The 17,575-nt window shown below is 41.0% G+C and overlaps 1 protein-coding gene across 1 annotated transcript in view; it reads left to right on the forward strand.

Moving 5' to 3' along the window:
• EXT1 (exostosin glycosyltransferase 1) overlaps window positions 1-13,936 on the forward strand; it is a gene marked incomplete at both ends in the record, with an annotated part of 303,747 nt that extends 289,811 nt beyond the window's left edge. Inside the window, 3 exons of the mRNA XM_080695298.1 lie at window positions 7,275-7,435; window positions 9,216-9,387; window positions 13,751-13,936. Of these exons, the coding sequence (XP_080551424.1) occupies window positions 7,275-7,435; window positions 9,216-9,387; window positions 13,751-13,936 (519 nt within the window). The remainder of the gene's footprint in view (window positions 1-7,274; window positions 7,436-9,215; window positions 9,388-13,750) is intronic.
• Window positions 13,937-17,575: the final 3,639 nt, after the last annotated feature.

The raw sequence follows: 17,575 nt of genomic DNA on the forward strand, positions 1-17,575 counted from the left end.
GGGCCTCTCCAGGCAGGTGCCCCCAGTCCCCAGGTCCAGCGCTTCTCTAGCCTTTGGCTTGGTGGAAGTTGAAAACACTTTTCAAAACTTGCTGCAGAATTGTTTTTAATTAACCCAATTCCTGTTAGCACCTTGCCATCACCTGGCACCCCAAGGAGGGCATTTTTCCTTTTGTTTTCTCTGCTAATTGGCTCCTCATTTGCATGACTGTGCCTCACCTCTCCCCTCCTGCCTTTTTTTCTTTTTTGTTTTTAAGCTGAACAGCTGTGAGCAGGTATGGGGAGCCACGGGAGAAGGGCTCCTGTCTAGCATTATCTTGAAACCCTGAAGTCCGGAGGAAACCTAAAGCCTGTGTGTGGCCTCTGTCAGGGGACACTATTCTAGGTTCCAAAGGCAGTTTCTCTGTCTCAATCTAAAGTCCTCATTTTTCCTTTTCTTTTTTTTCCACACACATAAGAGCAAACAGTTGTACTTTAAGGCTAAGATGAAGATCCCTGCTGTTTTGAATGTTCAGGTATTTGTGCCAGAAATAAGATTGCTCAAAGACTGTGCGTGGAAAAAAGAGAGAAGAGGGAAGACAGATATGGTAGAAAACCAATCTTTACAACTCGAATGAGTATTGTTCTCTGAAACCTTACTTTAAGCCATGGGTGAGCTCAAAGACTGCTGTATAAAAAGGCAGTGTATCAAAAACTGTATTATTAATGGTGGCTGCTCAAAAGCATGGACTCTTAACTGCTTGTCCTTTCCCCCTTCCTTTCCTGTTTCCTCTTTATTCATAATTATTTTCCAATTAACATTAAACATTAGGACTTACCAGCATACTCTCTCCTGGACCCTAATTTGGTCCTAATGAGGGGACTTGGTGTTGACCTAGACTGGCCAGCTGGGTGTCTCTTGCTGGAAATACCACGACTGCTTCCAGTTTCCACCACTTGAACAGACGTTACATACAAGGGTAACCTAAATAACCTCAGGACAAAATGTCCTGGACCTCACCTTGTTAAAATGCTTTCTGTGTCGCCAGCGTTTCATAAATACATGTTGGTGAGTGGTCACGGGAACGAGTGTTGAGTAGATTAAAGGGCTAACACTCAACCAGGGGTGCCGTGTGCACATCAGGATGCGGAGGGATGTTGGGGAGAAGAGATGCTCACATTCAAAGGGAAAGATGGACAGGAAACACAAGCTCCGGGCCACTCCCGCCCGCTGCTGGCTTCCCACAAAGGTAGCTGGCATTCCAGGAGCACATTCGTTCATTAAGTATATGTTGAGAAACTTCTTTGTTCTGGTCTCTATGCCAGGTATTTTGGTATTATTCCTGCCTGTGTCTATCAGTAGCCTGGTAGCAAACAGAATTTGAATGGGATGGTTTAAGTGAAAGGATTTGGGTGGCGTTAACAGAAGCCATGAGAGATGCTGAGGCACCTGGTGAGTCCCAAGAGCTGGAAGCTGCTTCAACCCCAGGCCTAAAGGAGCAGAAGATGGAATCACATTTACAAAATTCCTAAGAAGCAGCCTCCCTAGAGGAGCCATGTTCTTGGAGAGACATGACTACAGTCAGAAATTGTGCTGGTGACTCCCACTGACCTTACCTATCCAAACACCAGCCAGCTGGACCAAGGAGAAGCAGGAGGTGCAGTCTCAGAGTTCCTTCATGTCAGGGCAGAGTATGGCAGGAAGAGCAGACAGGACATCTCAAATGGGTGGACACTGGGAAAACAACACACTTTGATGGGAGAAAGAGTGGACATCACTGCCACCGCATGCACCCGAGTCATCGTCCCGGGACTTGGACTCTGGATTCTTCTTCCCCTGGGCTCAAGGCAATTAGTCTCCCTCTAGGATTTGTTTTCTCGTGTCCTATGGTGAAATAACTTTCAGCTGCTGTGAGGCATCTTTGTGCTGGTGAATTTCCTTTCAAAGAATAGCAATTCCAACCACTCAGTGCGTGCTGGGAGGAACATGTGTTGTATGTGAAGTAATTAGAAGTCAACGTGGGTTGAAAACGATATGTAAATTTAAGAGGCTGGCAGTCTGGTTTGCTTTGCCTGCTGATCATTGGAGTGGTAGTGTTGCCCAAAATGGTCGCGAGCAAGGATTTCTCCGCTCCCTTTTTTTAGGCGGATGGATGTGGGTTCAATTTATTTCCACTCTCAGGGTTCTTAGCTTATGTAAATGCTTCTCTGTAGCATTCAGGATAGCTTTTTAAACCGCATCCTATAAAGGGTATTAGATATAGTTGGTTTATAGTTATTTACATATATCAGAGCTGCTACAAATCCTCAAAAGAAAACAGATGTTGATTTTTAAGAGAACAAACGGGCCTTACGCTGACCTTTGCCTTCTTTGATGTGTTAATGATCTCCATAAGAGCAGAGCTATCATAAGAATCATAGTTTTATCTGAATTTACTTTTGAGTTCCTTTGAAAGGACTTGAAACAGCTCTGAGATAGTAAGAAATTCATGCGATGAAAACACCCCAATGGGTTCTATAGTACTTTGCCAGGGCGTGTGTTGCCTTTTCAAAGAAAAATGGAAAACCCCGAAGAGTGCTGACAGCCGGGCGGATGCTATGACAACAGGCTACATAAGGCGCTGTCCCATCAGTTGGCGCCATTAGTATTGAACACCAGTGATGATGGGTAGGTTATCATGACCTAATTTCAGTTTTCTGGCAAACGCTGCCCACTTCCCCACTGTCTTTTAACTGTGAAACGTTCCTTTCTTCACCAAGTTTTCTTAATACATGTTACACCACACTGCTCCCCCAATTTGCTTCGATGGCATGGCTTTGGGGAATGAGGCATATTAAGTCTTTTTATCTTGAGATAGAGCCTTGTGTTAAAGTTTTCTAGAGAAACTGAACCAGTAGATTTATCATGAGGAGTCGGCTCACAGAGCTTGGGAGGCTGAGAAATCCACAGTCTGCCATCTGTACACTGGAGACAGAAATGCTGGTGGTATCATCCCAGTCAGACTGAAGGCAGGGGGAGCTAATGGCTACATCTTGGTCCAAGGACAGTGATAGATATCCCAGTGCAGGCAGGCAGGAAGAAAGATGGAGAGAATTCTAGTTCCCTTTACACCTTTTGTTTCCTTCTACCGGGCTGGGAGAATGGTCTAACTTGTTGAGTCCACTAATTCAGATGTTAATCTCATCTAGAAATGCCCATGCATGGACACACCCAGAAATGATCTCTAGCCTGGTGATCTCTACTGGTGCAGCCAAGATGGTACATAAAATGAACCATCATACCCACCAAACTGGACCTTCACAAAAATGTGAAAGTGTGGTTGTTGATAAAAGGAGTGACTTCTAACAAAGCCTAAAGAATTCAGAGATAAAAGGATCTTGAAAAATCACCCAGGCTGCCAGGCATGGTGGCACATGCTTGTAATCCCAGTATTTGGGAGGCAGAGACTGGAGGATTGCGGTTCACGAACAGCTTCAGCTACTTAGCAAGGCCCTTCACAACTCCGTGAGACCTGTTTCAAAAAATAAAAAAGACCAAAAAATAGGACCGGGGATGTGACTTGAAGGTACAATATTTCTGGGTTTCATCCTTAGTTACACACACACACACAAAAAAAATCATTCAGGCTGGTGTTTCCAAAAAGATGGTTTGTGTACATATGTTAAAAAATAGTTATACATGGTTCATTATAGGTATATTTCACTATTTCACCTTAATAATTATGTTTTTACTTTTTATTTTTTGGTGGTACTGGGGTTCCTGGAAGCCCCTCTACCTCCGGGCTACACTCCAAGACCTATTTTATATTTTTATTTGGAAACAGGGTCTCAAGGCAGCATAGCTGGCTTCAAACCTCCGCGATCCTCCTGTCTCTGCCTCCCAAGCGCAGGAATTACAAGCGTGCGCCACCATGCCCAGCATGTTTTTACTTTAATGTTGGTTAGAAAATAATATGCCAAGCCAGACATGGTGGTACACAACTTGTAATCCTAGCATTTGGGAGGTTGAGCGAGGAGAATCACAGTTTGCAACCAGCCTTAGCTACTTAATGAGCTACTTACTTTTACTTTTAAAAGTTTTTTTTTTTTTTAATAAGCCAGGTGTGGTGGTGCACGCTTGTAATCCCCGTGCTTGGGAGGCTGAGACAGGAGGATAGCGCAGGTTCAAAGCCAGCCTCAGCTACTTAGTGAGGCTCTCAGCAACTTAGTGAGACCCTGTTTCCAAATAAAGTATAAAATAGGTCTGGGAGTATAGCCTGGAGGTAGAAGGCCCCTGGGTTCCACCCTCAGTACCACCAAAAATTTAAAAAAAAAATTTTTAATAAAACTTTTTACCTGGGCATGGTGGTGCACACTTGTAATCCCTGCACTTGGGAGGCAGAGACAGGAGGATTGCGCAGGTTCAAAGGCAGTCTCGCTGGCTTAAAAAAAAAACTGTTTCTAAATAAAAATATAAAAAATAGGTGTCTGGGAGTGTTACCCAGAGGTAGAAGGGTTTCCAGGAACCCCAGTACCACCAAAAACAAACAATAAAATAAAACTTTTTAAAATAAAAACTTTTATTTTAAGTTTTTTAATCTTTTAAAAGTTCACATAACTTAACGTTAATCATTATACACACACACACATGCACATATACTGTGTTCAGTCCCCAGCACCACATACTGTATGTGTATGTGTGGTGCTAGGGATTGAACCCAGGGGTATTCTACCTCCATGGTCACCCCCAACCCTATTTTATTTATACATTACTTATTTGGAAGCATGGTCTAGCAGGTTGCTGAGAATCTTTCTAAGTTGCTGAGCCTAGCTTCAAACCTGCAATTTTCCTGTTTCAGCTTCCCAGTTGCTGGGGTTACAGGCATATACCACCAAATCCAGCAAAATAACTTTCTTCTTTCTTTTTTTTTTTTTTTTCAGTAATGAAGGTAGAACTTAGAGGCATTCTGCCTTCAAGCTATACCCCCAGCTTATTTTTTTTTCATTTTTTATTTTGAAACAGGGTCTCACTGAGCTGCAGAGGGCCTCACTAAGTAGCTGAGGCTGGCCGCGAACCTGTGGTCCTCCTGTTTCAGCCTCCCGAATGCTGGGATTGCAAGCGTGTGCCATCACGCCTGTCTGCAAATTCGCCTTTTTAAAGTGAAAACTCAGTGCTGATTATCTTTTTCACAATGTTGTACAACCATGGCTGCTTCTCTTCTTCCAGATCATTTTTATTATCCACAAAGGGAGCCATGTACCCATCGAGCAGCCTTTCTTAGCCTTTGACAATCACCTCTCTGCTTTCTGCCTCTGTGGATTTTCTTGTCCCAAATGTTTCTCATGCATGGAATCATATGACATATGGTGTTTCTATAATCTGGCTTCTTTCCTTATATGATTGTTTTTGAGTTCCGTCCATGTTGTATCATGCATCAGTACCTGTATTTTTTTTTACCACTGAATAGTACTCTATTGAATGGTTACATTGTATCCATTGTATGATTGCCTTCTCCAGTAGATGAAATTTAAGTTATTTTCTCTTTTAGATTATTGTGAGTAGTTACTTGCTCTTCTTTTATGGTGGGACCTGGACTCAAGAGCATCCCTCAGTGCCCTGGCCCAGTGCACAGACTTGCAATACATATAGAATATGTGAAAATTCCGTTCTCATTTTTTATCAAATAAGAAGAGTCAGGGCAAAGGTTGCAGTGTAAATTGTAACCTGTATAAGCGACAAATTGCTTTCAACACAGTAGCAGAAGAGCCAAAGAAAGGTTAGGATACAGTACTCACTGAATTCGAGTCTAGATTGCCTGGGGTCAGAGCTTGGCTCTGCCATTTACCAGCACAGGCAAATTACTTGATCCTCTGTGTACTTAGTTTTCCTTTCTGTAAACTGGAGTTTAGAGCATCTACCTTACGGGGCGCCATTTTTAGCTCATCGTGAGGATAAATTATATTGGGTAAACTCCTACAAGTACTCCCATCAAATTATAAGCATTACACGATTTTGAGCACTTGTCTGTCAGTAATATTTTGTGATACTTATTTATTTATTTATTGCAGTACTTGGGTTGGAACCCAGGGCCATTGTACCTCCAAGCTACATCCCCAAGCCTTTTATTTATTTATTTTTTAATTTTTTTGGTGGTACTGGGGTTCCTAGAAGCCCTTCTACTTCCAGGCTACACTTTCAGACCTATTTTATACTTTTATTTGGAAACAGTGTCTCAAGCCAGCACGGCTGACTTCGAACCTGCGTGATCGTCCTGTCTCCGCCTCCCAAGCGCGAGGATTACAAGCGTGCGCCACCACGCCTGGCGCCAGCCCTGTTTTTTTTTAATCTTTATTTAGGAACGGGATTTCACTGAGTTGCCAAGGGCCTCACTAATCAGCTGAAGCTGTCCGCGAACCACGACCCTCCTGTCTGAGCCTTCCAAATGCTGGATAACAAGCGTGCGCCACCATGCCTGGCTATCTATTTACTTTTTATGTATGCTTTATCTTAGGAGCATAGGTGGTCAGAAGTAAGCTTGCACACTTGTGAGCAGAAGCTTTGCAACTGTGAGTGGTAGTTTGCAGCAGGAGTATCTGCTTTGGGTCCTGGCGTGCGCTGGAGAGTTACTTGCTATCTTTCCAATCCAGTAGCTTCACTCCAGTTTCCTTTTCCTCACTTACTCTTCGTGACTTCCCGGTGGAGGCTTTTTCTAGATTTCCCTTGCATCGTACATCTTAAAACCTGAGACACCTAAATTCTTTTTTCTTTGGAGTATCTGCTCTTCCTGTTAAAGCTGGTGCTCTTTTAAAAGCCTCTTTTCCCTTGCTCTTAAAAAGATGCTTTAATTTTAGTCATTTTGGCATTGATATCTGCCTGATGTGTGCTATATACTCACTCCCGGGATGCACACAGGAAATCTGTTCTCGTTGATAGAACAGATGTGGCTGTTCTTCTTGTGAATCGATAGTCATATGCGCCATTTTTGGGGGGGGATGGGAGAAGCAACTGTTTTTTGTTTTTTTTTTACTTTTTTTCTAGCTCAAACAGACCGGATTTCTAAAAGACATATTGGCAAACTTTTTTTTTCCCTCTCATTTCTGCACTAATCTGAAGTTTCTTTAACAGAAAACATTAAAATGTGCATAATTACAGGGCAAAATGTCAAGCAGTCAGTTTAATTTGCTGATGAATACATGGAATTAATGTTTCGAAACAGTCCCGGGATTTCGCGTTATGAATTAGCAGGGGGAAGGTAATGTTTTGTTGACATTTGTTAACGCTGTTGATTGCTTGTTTGGCTTCTGTTCTGCCTGCAGGTGGATTTTGCCTTCACGGTGTGGCAGAGCTTCCCCGAGCGGATCGTGGGGTACCCTGCACGCAGCCATTTCTGGGATAACTCTAAGGAGCGGTGGGGGTACACATCTAAGTGGACCAACGACTACTCCATGGTGTTGACAGGAGCTGCTATTTACCACAAGTGAGGGGTTTGGACATCTCTCCTAGGAACTATGTAGAGCTCCTTAGTTTCTGGCAATTGTATAAATAAGAACTTAGGCCAACTCTTGTTAGCAACATTAATGAAACTTAATCTGTACCCCTGCTTAAGCGTTGCTGTTGTTGGAAATGTGTTTGTTTTTTAAAACCAGCGAAATTCCTCAGCTTATTGCATTTCCAAAAATTAAGGTAGAGTAGCATTTGCAGTCATGCTGAAGTGTAAAGATACACTCAGGGGGTTAGCGGGCATTCGAGTGCTGAGAGTAACACCAATGAAAGTGTGTACTTAGCCGAGTGGCCCCATTCGCTATTGTAAGTGCTTGGAATTCACCATGGATTAAAACAAAAAGTCCCCTGTCAGTGCAGGGAGACACAGTAGGATGTTAAGAAGATAAGCAAAGTAGCAAAAGCAAAGGAAAGGATCAGGGTGTGGTGGAGATGGGGGGCGGGTTGGAGGGTGGCCAGAGTGATCTGCATTGAGCAGGTGATGTGAGAGCAGAGACTTGAAGAAGACGAAGGAAGCCAAGGGTGATCTGGCATGGGGGCATCTAGAATAAATATCCAGAGGCAGGATATCAGAGGAACATCTAGAACAAACTGACCAGAGTAGAGGGTGCCAAGAACAGTTCAGCGAGGTCTAAAAGCCCAGATGCAGAAGGACTGTGCTTCTCTTAAGTGATGTGGGGAGCCAGGGCAGGGATTTAACCAGAACAAAGGTGAAGCTTATTTTTCTGGCATTCTTTCTGGATGCTCTGATAGAAATGGGCTGTAAGGCAGCCAGGGTAGAAGCAGAAGACTTAATCAGAAAGTAATTGACATTATCCAAGCAAGAGGTGATGGACCAGGAAATGGACAATGTAGACAGTAGATAGTGACAAGTTTGTGGATACATTTAGAAGATGCTTCATCATGATGCCCTAACAGAGTAGGTATAGAAGTTGATGGTCCCTAAGTTTTTCAACCTGAGAACAAGAAGGATAAGTGTAGCTTTCAGAAGAGATGGGGAAAGTAGGAGTTCCATCTTGGGCGTGTTAAGAAATCCAGAAGGATATGTTGAAAATAGTCATGGATGGAGATTTAAATTGGGCATTCATTTGCATATATTTGGCCTTTAAAGCCAGTGATCTGGAGTAAGATTGCCAGACTAGTGAATATAGATAGCTAACATTCCTCGTTGATGAAACATTCTTTATGTAGTTGTTTTAGTAAAGGAAACACACTAATAATAAATACCTCCATCTTCTTAAGCAAAGAATAGAGAATTTTGCTATATCAGGGGCAGGATTGGAAATGGCCAAGGTATAAACATTCAGCCTGAATCTTGATCTCACGATTTCACCTCTTGAACATTGATTGTTCCTTTTCCCTGCTGCCAGCACACTGATGAATCGATTCGTTCAAATAATATGTCCCATTTGTAAGTAACCTCGCTTGCCACCCATGTATTCAATTTCTCCTAACTGACCAGCCTGATATTAAAGTCAGATGGGCAAGCAAAATCTGCATCTATTTGTATCTCTGTGCCTTGTCTCCTCATCTATAAAACGGGAATAATAATAGTACCTGCCGCAGATTCTTTGTGAGGAATAGATAAGGCATTCCTTAGAGCAAGTGTCATATAAGTGGTAGCTGTAATCATTACAATTATTATTATTATTGCTATCTAATGACATGCTTATGGATTAACAAAATGGATATGTGCTGAACTCCACTTGTCATTGTATGATGATGGACTCCTTGAAACCTGTCTTTGGTTTTTACAGATACTATCACTACCTGTACTCCCATTACCTACCAGCCAGCCTGAAGAACATGGTGGACCAACTGGCCAACTGTGAGGACATTCTCATGAATTTCCTGGTGTCTGCCGTGACAAAATTGCCTCCAATCAAAGTGACCCAGAAGAAGCAGTATAAGGAGACAATGATGGGGCAGGTAAGAAGAAGGGAACGTACAAGAAGCTCAGGGTGAAGAGAGTTTGTGCTCCTACAGGTTCTCGAGCTAGAAGCAGGATGAGGAGATACCAGAAATATACCACATTTGATAGCTTTAGGGAATGAAGGATTAGCACAAGGATAGTTAGGAAGACACAGATAAGTATCTTTATTCCAACAATACAAGGTTCTAATCTAATAGATAACATGAAAAGACATGTCCTTAGAGTTTGTCTTAGTATATTTGAGCTTCTATGACAAAAAGAAAAAAACTGCAGACCGAGTGGTCTAAATAACCAACATTTATTTTTCACACTTCTGGAAACTGGGGAGTCCAAAGTCATGGTACCAGGAGATTGAGCATCTGTCTAGGGCCTGCTTCCTGATTAATTGATGGCCATCTTTCCAGGATGGAAAGAAAAGAAAGAGGGGTATCACTGATCCCTTCATTAAGATCTCTAATCCACTTTTCAGCACTCTTCCCTAATGACCTCTCACCTCCCAAAGTTTCCACCTATAGGATCCATCACATTGAAGGTCAAGCTTCAACACAGAAAACTATGGAACACAAACATCTGATCCACAGAAAGGTTAAGACCTACAAAGAATGTATATACGCTTACTGTAGGTGCCTTATTTAATGAGTTGCAAACAATACTGTCATCCACACAGCCTTCTAGTGGTGGCTTTTGAGTTGAGTGTGCATGATAATGAAATACCAGGGCCCACGATACTTGCTTTTCAGTTCTAGAACCAGCATTTACAAACTGTAGGCAAGTCAGTTACCTTCTGAGATTTATTTGGCTCGTTTCCAAAATGAAAATGGTGAAAGTTTTCTCATAAGTTTGAGATAATGTGTACAGATGCTTTTATAAAAGTAAAATATTCTGTTGGGTCCTAAAATGTTAATATGAATGGTACTTTCAGGACATATTATTCAACCTTCTGTTTTTACAAGTTAAAAACAACAACAACAACAACAACAACAACAACACTAGGATGTAGAGATTTTAAGCATGTTGCCACAGGCCACTTCATGAGTTGGAGACAGATGTGGGAGTTGATGCCTTGGCACTGTTCATTCCGCTGTTTGTTCTTCCTACACCCTAGGCTTCTGGTATTAGACCCATCTGAATATGCTGAAGTTCATCTACTTTTATTCTTCTTGGGCAGATTCAGTATTATAGGAAATCAAAAACCTCAAGTTAAGTCTATTAGAGCTACCCAAGCTAAGTAATGGAGCATCTAACAGAACTGGAGTCAACCTGAGTGAACATTCTTGAACATTATCGTACCATTTCAGTGGGTTGGGAATTTCCACATACCTTGTTCTAACAGGTATTGATTTAGGTATAAAAATCCAGGTTTTGCAAAGGAAAATGTACCTAGTCCTCGGGTTAATAACCAGTTTGATGTCTTTTTTAATTTGCTAAATATCAAAGAGCAAAATTTTTATGGGAATATAAGTTTATAAAATGTAGTCATCTAGCATTTTTAGATCTTGCAAAGGTTTTCAGGCACTGTTCTAAGCACCAGTTATGACCAAAAAAAAAAAAAAAAAAAACTGATAGAAAATTCTACTTTTGTCTAATTTCTGAAAGAGGAATCTTGAAGATTTACAAGAATTATTCATCATTAAGAGGAAAAGACCACTCAGATTCAAGCAAGATATATTGGTCACTATGTGCCTAGACATTTTTATGTATATTATTTCACTTAAGGTCACACAAAATTCCTTTAATATTGTTTGTTCAGAGAGTTCTTCAGACTTCCCTGAGGTTATATCCTCATCAGGGGTGGAACTCTAATAATAAATGATTAAGAAATGATGAAATCTTTCCCATAGGGTTGAAATAATATGAAAACTTTTATAAAAGTAAAACAAAACATTTTATTGGGTCATAAAATTTTAGTACTAAAGATACTTTAAAGGAAAGATCATCCAACTTTCTTTTCTATAAGGTATAAAAAAAAAACCTAGGACCTAGAGATATTAAGTATTTTACAAAAAATTACCCCACAAGTTAGAGACAGAAGTTGGGTTGGTTTTATACACTTCTAGTAGATTTGCCTAATTCTACCAAAGCATGGTTTCTTGTAATTTCTCAATACCTTTGGTGGACAAATCTAAACTGACCCATAGGTCTAACTTAGACCTACCCAGGTACTGCATTTGTTCCTTTCTTCCCAACATACCTATTAGTTGTGTCGACTGTGTGACTGGTAAAATGAATAGATTCCGTGCTCTGATATTAAGCTTTTCTTAGGTAGGAAAGACATCTTTTCTAATATATGTTGATTGACTCAGAATAAATGTTAAAATCAAGAGGCAAATAAAAAGAATACAGTTGAATGATTCAAATGGACTTTTTAAAAATGTGTGAGCAAGAATAAGAATGAGCTGAAGCCCTTGACAGTATTTCCACTGCATGTGAGCAGGATGAGAGGGACAATCAAAAGTGGATCACTAACCCACATCAATTGAAGAACAAACCAAGACATCTCTGGGACTGACTGTTTCCTCCTGATGAGTTCAAACAGTCAGCTTAATTCTTTACCTTTCCCTGAGTTACCAGGTAGAGTTCTTCTAGTAACAGTGCTAAAAAATGGAACCTTAGCTGGACATGGTGGTGCACGCTTGTAATCCCAACACTGGGGAGGCTGAAACAGGAGGATAACGTTTCGCCGATAGCCTCAGTTACTTAGTGAGGCCCTTTGCAACACAGTGAGACCCTGTTTCAAAATAAAGAATGAAAAATAGGGCTGGGGGTATAGCTTGGAGGTAGAATGCCCCTGGGTTCCATCCCCAGTACCACAGGGGAAAAAAAGAGAAAAGAAATGGAACCTGAGCGCTGCCCCTGCATAGCCTTAAGCAAATAACCGTAACTTCCTTCAACCTGTTTCCTCCTCTATAAAACGGGGATGTTATTACTTGAGAAGATACTTCATTCGGTTGTTGTGAGACTTAAATGAGATTCTTGAAAACACTTTGCAAATAGTGCTTGGTTGTTCTGCTGCTCAGAGGTAACTTGACATTTGCATTTATCGTGGATGTGATTTTCAAGCATGTTGACACTCATGATTTTTAAGTGCCTTTCGTACTAAAATGTACCTTGCCATGAAAATATTTCTCTGTCTGTATATAAGAACATAGCACACTAAATACACACACTCATACTTCATTAAAGAGTTGATTATTTACCTAAGTGAGTTTGTGGAGGTTTTCCTTATAATTGAGCAGCCCTTTTTCTTGTCACAAAAAAACGTAGTTTTAAGGGCAAATGCTTAGCTGTTCTGTTTAAATTTCAATGCTCAAGTCATTTAAGGGTATTTTTTTTTTAATCAATGCAAATCAGTAATCAACCTTAGGGACAACACAGAAACCTGAAAAGATGGCTGCCATCTCTTTACTTACCTAAAATAAATCTTTTTTTTTTTTCTATTCTGAATGAGTAGTGATTCATTATAGACCAATTGACCTTTAAAAAGTAATCTTTGGGCATTTTAGTGGAACAGGAAATGCAGCAATTCTTGGGTTAATGAGTACAGCAGAATTTTAGTATAGAACAGTCTTAGAGACAGACACCCTCTATATCACTGATTCTATCTCCTGTACTTCACGGAGTCGTCTCAATTAGACAAGTCTATAATGAAACATATTTTTAGATGCTATATAATACTAGCCTTGAATGAAGCAGAAGGGTTTTATTTTGTTCCTCAATTATACATGTGATCTTTTAACAAAGAATTCAGTGGGATCTTCATAAAGGTAAAAAAAAAATAGAAGAAAGGAAAGGAAGAAAAGATAAAAAGATAAAGTACTCACTGTTGATTATTGCTATCCCCGTATCAACAAAGTAAATTAGAAGGATATAGAAAACTATGAAACCAGGAATATATTGTTAGTCATAGTATTTGTTCCTAAGCACTATACACACACACACACACACACACACACACACACACACACACACACACGCGTGTGTGTGTATATACTATATATATGTGTGTGTGTGCGTATACTACATACATACACATACATGCACACATTTAGTGTAATTGAGGATCACATGGTACGGTTTATCAATTCATTGACCAGAGAATTAGTCAGCTCAAAAAAAAACCAAAAATACAAACCCTAGAGAATTAGGTGCATTTTTGACAGTGATGGGTGCAGCATTTCTCCGGGAAGCCTGGCAAGGCTAAAATCAGCGTTGCCGCCCTGCGGGTGGGTGGAGTGGCTTGGCGGCCAGGCCCAGGTTCTGCTCTGGCCCCCTCGCCTGGGGGCTCGGTTCTCTGCGGTGTCTTCCTCTCACTTTGCACTTTTCTGATCCTCCTCCGTATTTCTCTCCTCCCCCCACCAGACTTCTCGGGCTTCCCGTTGGGCGGACCCTGACCACTTCGCCCAGCGACAGAGCTGCATGAACACGTTTGCCAGCTGGTTTGGCTACATGCCGCTGATCCACTCTCAGATGAGGCTCGACCCTGTCCTCTTTAAAGACCAGGTCTCTATTCTGAGGAAGAAATACCGAGACATTGAACGACTTTGAGGAATGGGGCCGAGTGGGGGAGGGGAAGCGAGAAGGGACAAGGGTCCAGCTGCTCTCTCTTCCCAGTGCAGATCCGCTCATCCGCGGAGCCAGACTGTGCCAAGTATCCAAATAAACCTAGATGAACAGAACAACATCCACGACAAAGGCCAATGAGAACTCGACTCCTGGCTCCTGGGACTGCACCACACACCTCACTGGCTTCTGTGTCCCAAGACTAGGTTGTGTACAGTTTAATTATGGAACATTAAATAATTATTTTTGAAATGATTGCTATGCAGGTTTAAACTTTTTTAATGATCAAAACTATTAAAAACCAGAGTTCTTTCTTTAATCAAAATTGTGTTGGTCGTGAATATTTCCAAGCTGCTGCTCCTTGTCCCTCAGCGCCCTTTGCTCCATGGGTTACGCAGGGCTACCTACAGTCACAAAAGCTCAGACTTCACGGGAAACACAGTAAGTCACTCTGCCCGCTGTCAAGAAATAACCGAGCCAAACTTACGATGAGTTCATCATTCAACTTTGCCAGTGCAAGTTGCTTCCCGGATGGAATTTTCAAATCTACTTGAACTGTTAGCTCTAAAATGTGTCTGCATGACAGAAAGTATTATGATTTTCAGGTAGGCAGTTCTAACTGAGAACTTTATGTTTGAGATATAGGAGTATATAATCTTTTTTTCATGGGGGGAGGGGGGAGAATTAGTACCAAGAAAACACTAGGACGAATAAGAAATGTTCAGTTTGCACAACGAACCATCCAGACAACCCAGTAGCATGTTAGTGAGATGCAATTGTGAGTCCACGACAGTAACCCAATGCCTTTCAGGAGTATGGGCTAGATTATAGGTGTAGCCATTGACACATGTCTGATGAGAGCTGGGGAGAGGCTTTGGTTTAGAAGCCAAAGATAAATGAGTATAGTGGGGAGAAGAGAATATTCTAAGATAAACTCTTTAATGTTTGTGAGAACCTCAAGTTTGGGAAGCTTCTCAGTTGAGAAAGAAGTAATGATGTTTAAATTCACACCATTGAACAAGAGGGTTGCTACAAGGTATTTGGGAGTATGCCTTGCCATTGGGACCCTGACATTAATTTTTGGCCATTCCTTTGAGTAAAAATCTGAAAAAAAAACAAAATTTCAATTTTTAAATCTGTAGAGAAGCACAGTTGTGCTTCTTGCGGAACATTATCCTTGTAAACACTGTCTTGAGCTTATGATTGTAAAACTATAAGAACAAACAAAAAACCCAAACCATGCCCCTTAGCTCCACTGTAAAAAAAAAAAAAAAAAATGGAGACTTCTGATATTAAATGCTTTCTTCTACTTGGAAAAGGCAAAAGAGAACAGGGACTAGAGAGATTACTGGGCCCTATCACCTAATTAAGCAAAATAAATAAATAAGCACTTTAGTTTTCTTTTTCCTCCAGAAATTCTCATGCATTCCATACTTCTATTTCTAGCTTTGTTTTAGAAGAAAAATTCATCACAGAATTATGTTCTGGTAACTTTAAGCAGCTGGCTGAGGTCAGTGGAAACCCCTAAGTCCAGTGGGCTCTAAAGCATCCTTTCTTTGTAGATACCCGAGACAAAGAGGAAACTGCCATGCTCTGCTGGAGGGGGCACTGTAAATGGAGTAAATGCAGAGGTCCAAAGAGATTACTCCGAGAGGCTCACATGGCCAGATGCTGTGTAATGAGTGTTACATAGGCCATGAAGTTTAGTTCAAGAGGCTTTTCTCTGTAGCCTGTGACACAGGACAGCTCTCTTATCTCTCTCTCTCTCATCCAGTCTGCCCTCCTTAGCCCACTCTCAAGCATGTGACGTTTTCCCTTAAGTAAATGTGCCATTTCTTACACTTTTGTTGAAAAATAACTCTTAAGTCCATGGTCTTCCACATGTGTCTTTCTATAAAATGCCCAAATGGGTTTTATGTCATTTAAATTGCAGTTCTTATCATGTTAAAGGGTTAGCAATTAATCCGTATTCATCTAGCTTTTGCAAATGTGCATTAATCATTTTTTTCAAAATTGAAATATTCTTGTGTCTTTCGCCTTTACGCAAAAAAAAAAAGAAAGCATGAAAGCAATATTTTATTCAACAACCCCCAAGCCAACTTGAAGCTTATATTATCATCTTGGCTAATGAAGCAGTGTCCCTAATTGTACCAGTAGGTCTTGGGAGCGGACTCAGAAACCTGCTTTGCCAAATTTACCTGTCATAAAGCTCACAGGGCATGTCCTTCCTACAAATAACGTGTGAAATGCAAAAAGATGGTGATTATAAATGAGACCAGGCTCTGGCACACTTTTCATCTACTTCAAATCTCCACGGTTTTGTTTTATGTCATTCACGGAGTAAATCTCTTTGGGATGCTAGCTAGCGTGTTCTTTTCTCATTTGGAAAATACAGCCGGGAATTGAACAATGCTAAGCAAATCAGCAAGGCCCAACAGGAAGATGTGATTTTAATTCTCTTAGGAAAGAGTTGTACATTCCATTGACAGATCACAGCCATTACTGTAGGATGTCAGAAGTTATCTCTCAGCCAACTTTAATGATCACCAGGGGTCCCCGAGTGGGTCAGCACGTGCTGAGTTGACAAGACGCCAAGGGCCAAGAAGGTGGTGCCAACCACATAATGAATTACATGCAGAAACTCCAGGGAGCACTCAGCCATTTATGACTTCCACACATCTTTTCCTGTTCCACATTAGGATACTTGATCTTAAAAATAATTCCTTTTAAAGCTGGCTGTGCATTTTATTTATATGAAAATGTTTATGAATATCCAAGCTTCCATATGCATTACCTATTAAACATATCACCTTTGTTGCAAATAAAACGGCCCACGTTGAGACTGTAGGGGGGAAAAAAAGTTCTTGCAATAACCACTGTAGTCATGTCCCAAAAGATAACCTCGCTAGGTGGGTGTCCCCCAGCGCATCAGCACACTTTCCAGATAGGATGCTTCAGAAGAAAGGAAAACCTCATGCCTGGAAATGGATGTGCATTATGGTTTTCATTTCTTCTCGTTACTAATGGTGCTCAAAGAAGGATCAATCCCGGTTGCTTCCTTCAACTTCCCTTTTGGAATGATTTTTGTTTTTCATTACAGTAGGCTATGTTAGCCTTTATTTTGGTGATTCTCAAATTCCTGGTGACTTGAAGGAATATTATGCCAGTGGCCTTTCATAAAGGTTACTGAACTTTAATCAGGGGTGAGATGAATGATGTGAATAGACCTATATACTGTTTAAAAAAAACAAACAGGGTGCTTGACTTAAGAGCTAATGAAATTTTAAAGCTGTTTAAAAAACTGGGGAGAAAGCAGAAGCCTTATCAGGTTAGAATCTAAATGAGACTTTTGCAGGACAAGGCTGAGTTATGCATGTAAAAATCGAGACCAGCTTCCCAGACCTGAAAGTGTGTTCCTTGTCGTCTCTGAGAGCTCCAACACTTAATAAAAGCACCAGTTATTGCCATGAACTCTCAGATAAAAATGCCCCTGCCTTCTAATTGTTAAAATAACCAACACGCAGCCTTACATCAGGACTCCAATTACTGAATTCCTTTACCTTGTTCCCACTTATAGCAGTTGTGGCCAAGAATCTTCTAGACACTTTTCTCACTCTTGGCTAG

Source organism: Muscardinus avellanarius (assembly GCF_963383645.1).
Source record: "Muscardinus avellanarius genome assembly, chromosome: 4".
Taxonomy (NCBI): domain Eukaryota; kingdom Metazoa; phylum Chordata; class Mammalia; order Rodentia; family Gliridae; genus Muscardinus; species Muscardinus avellanarius.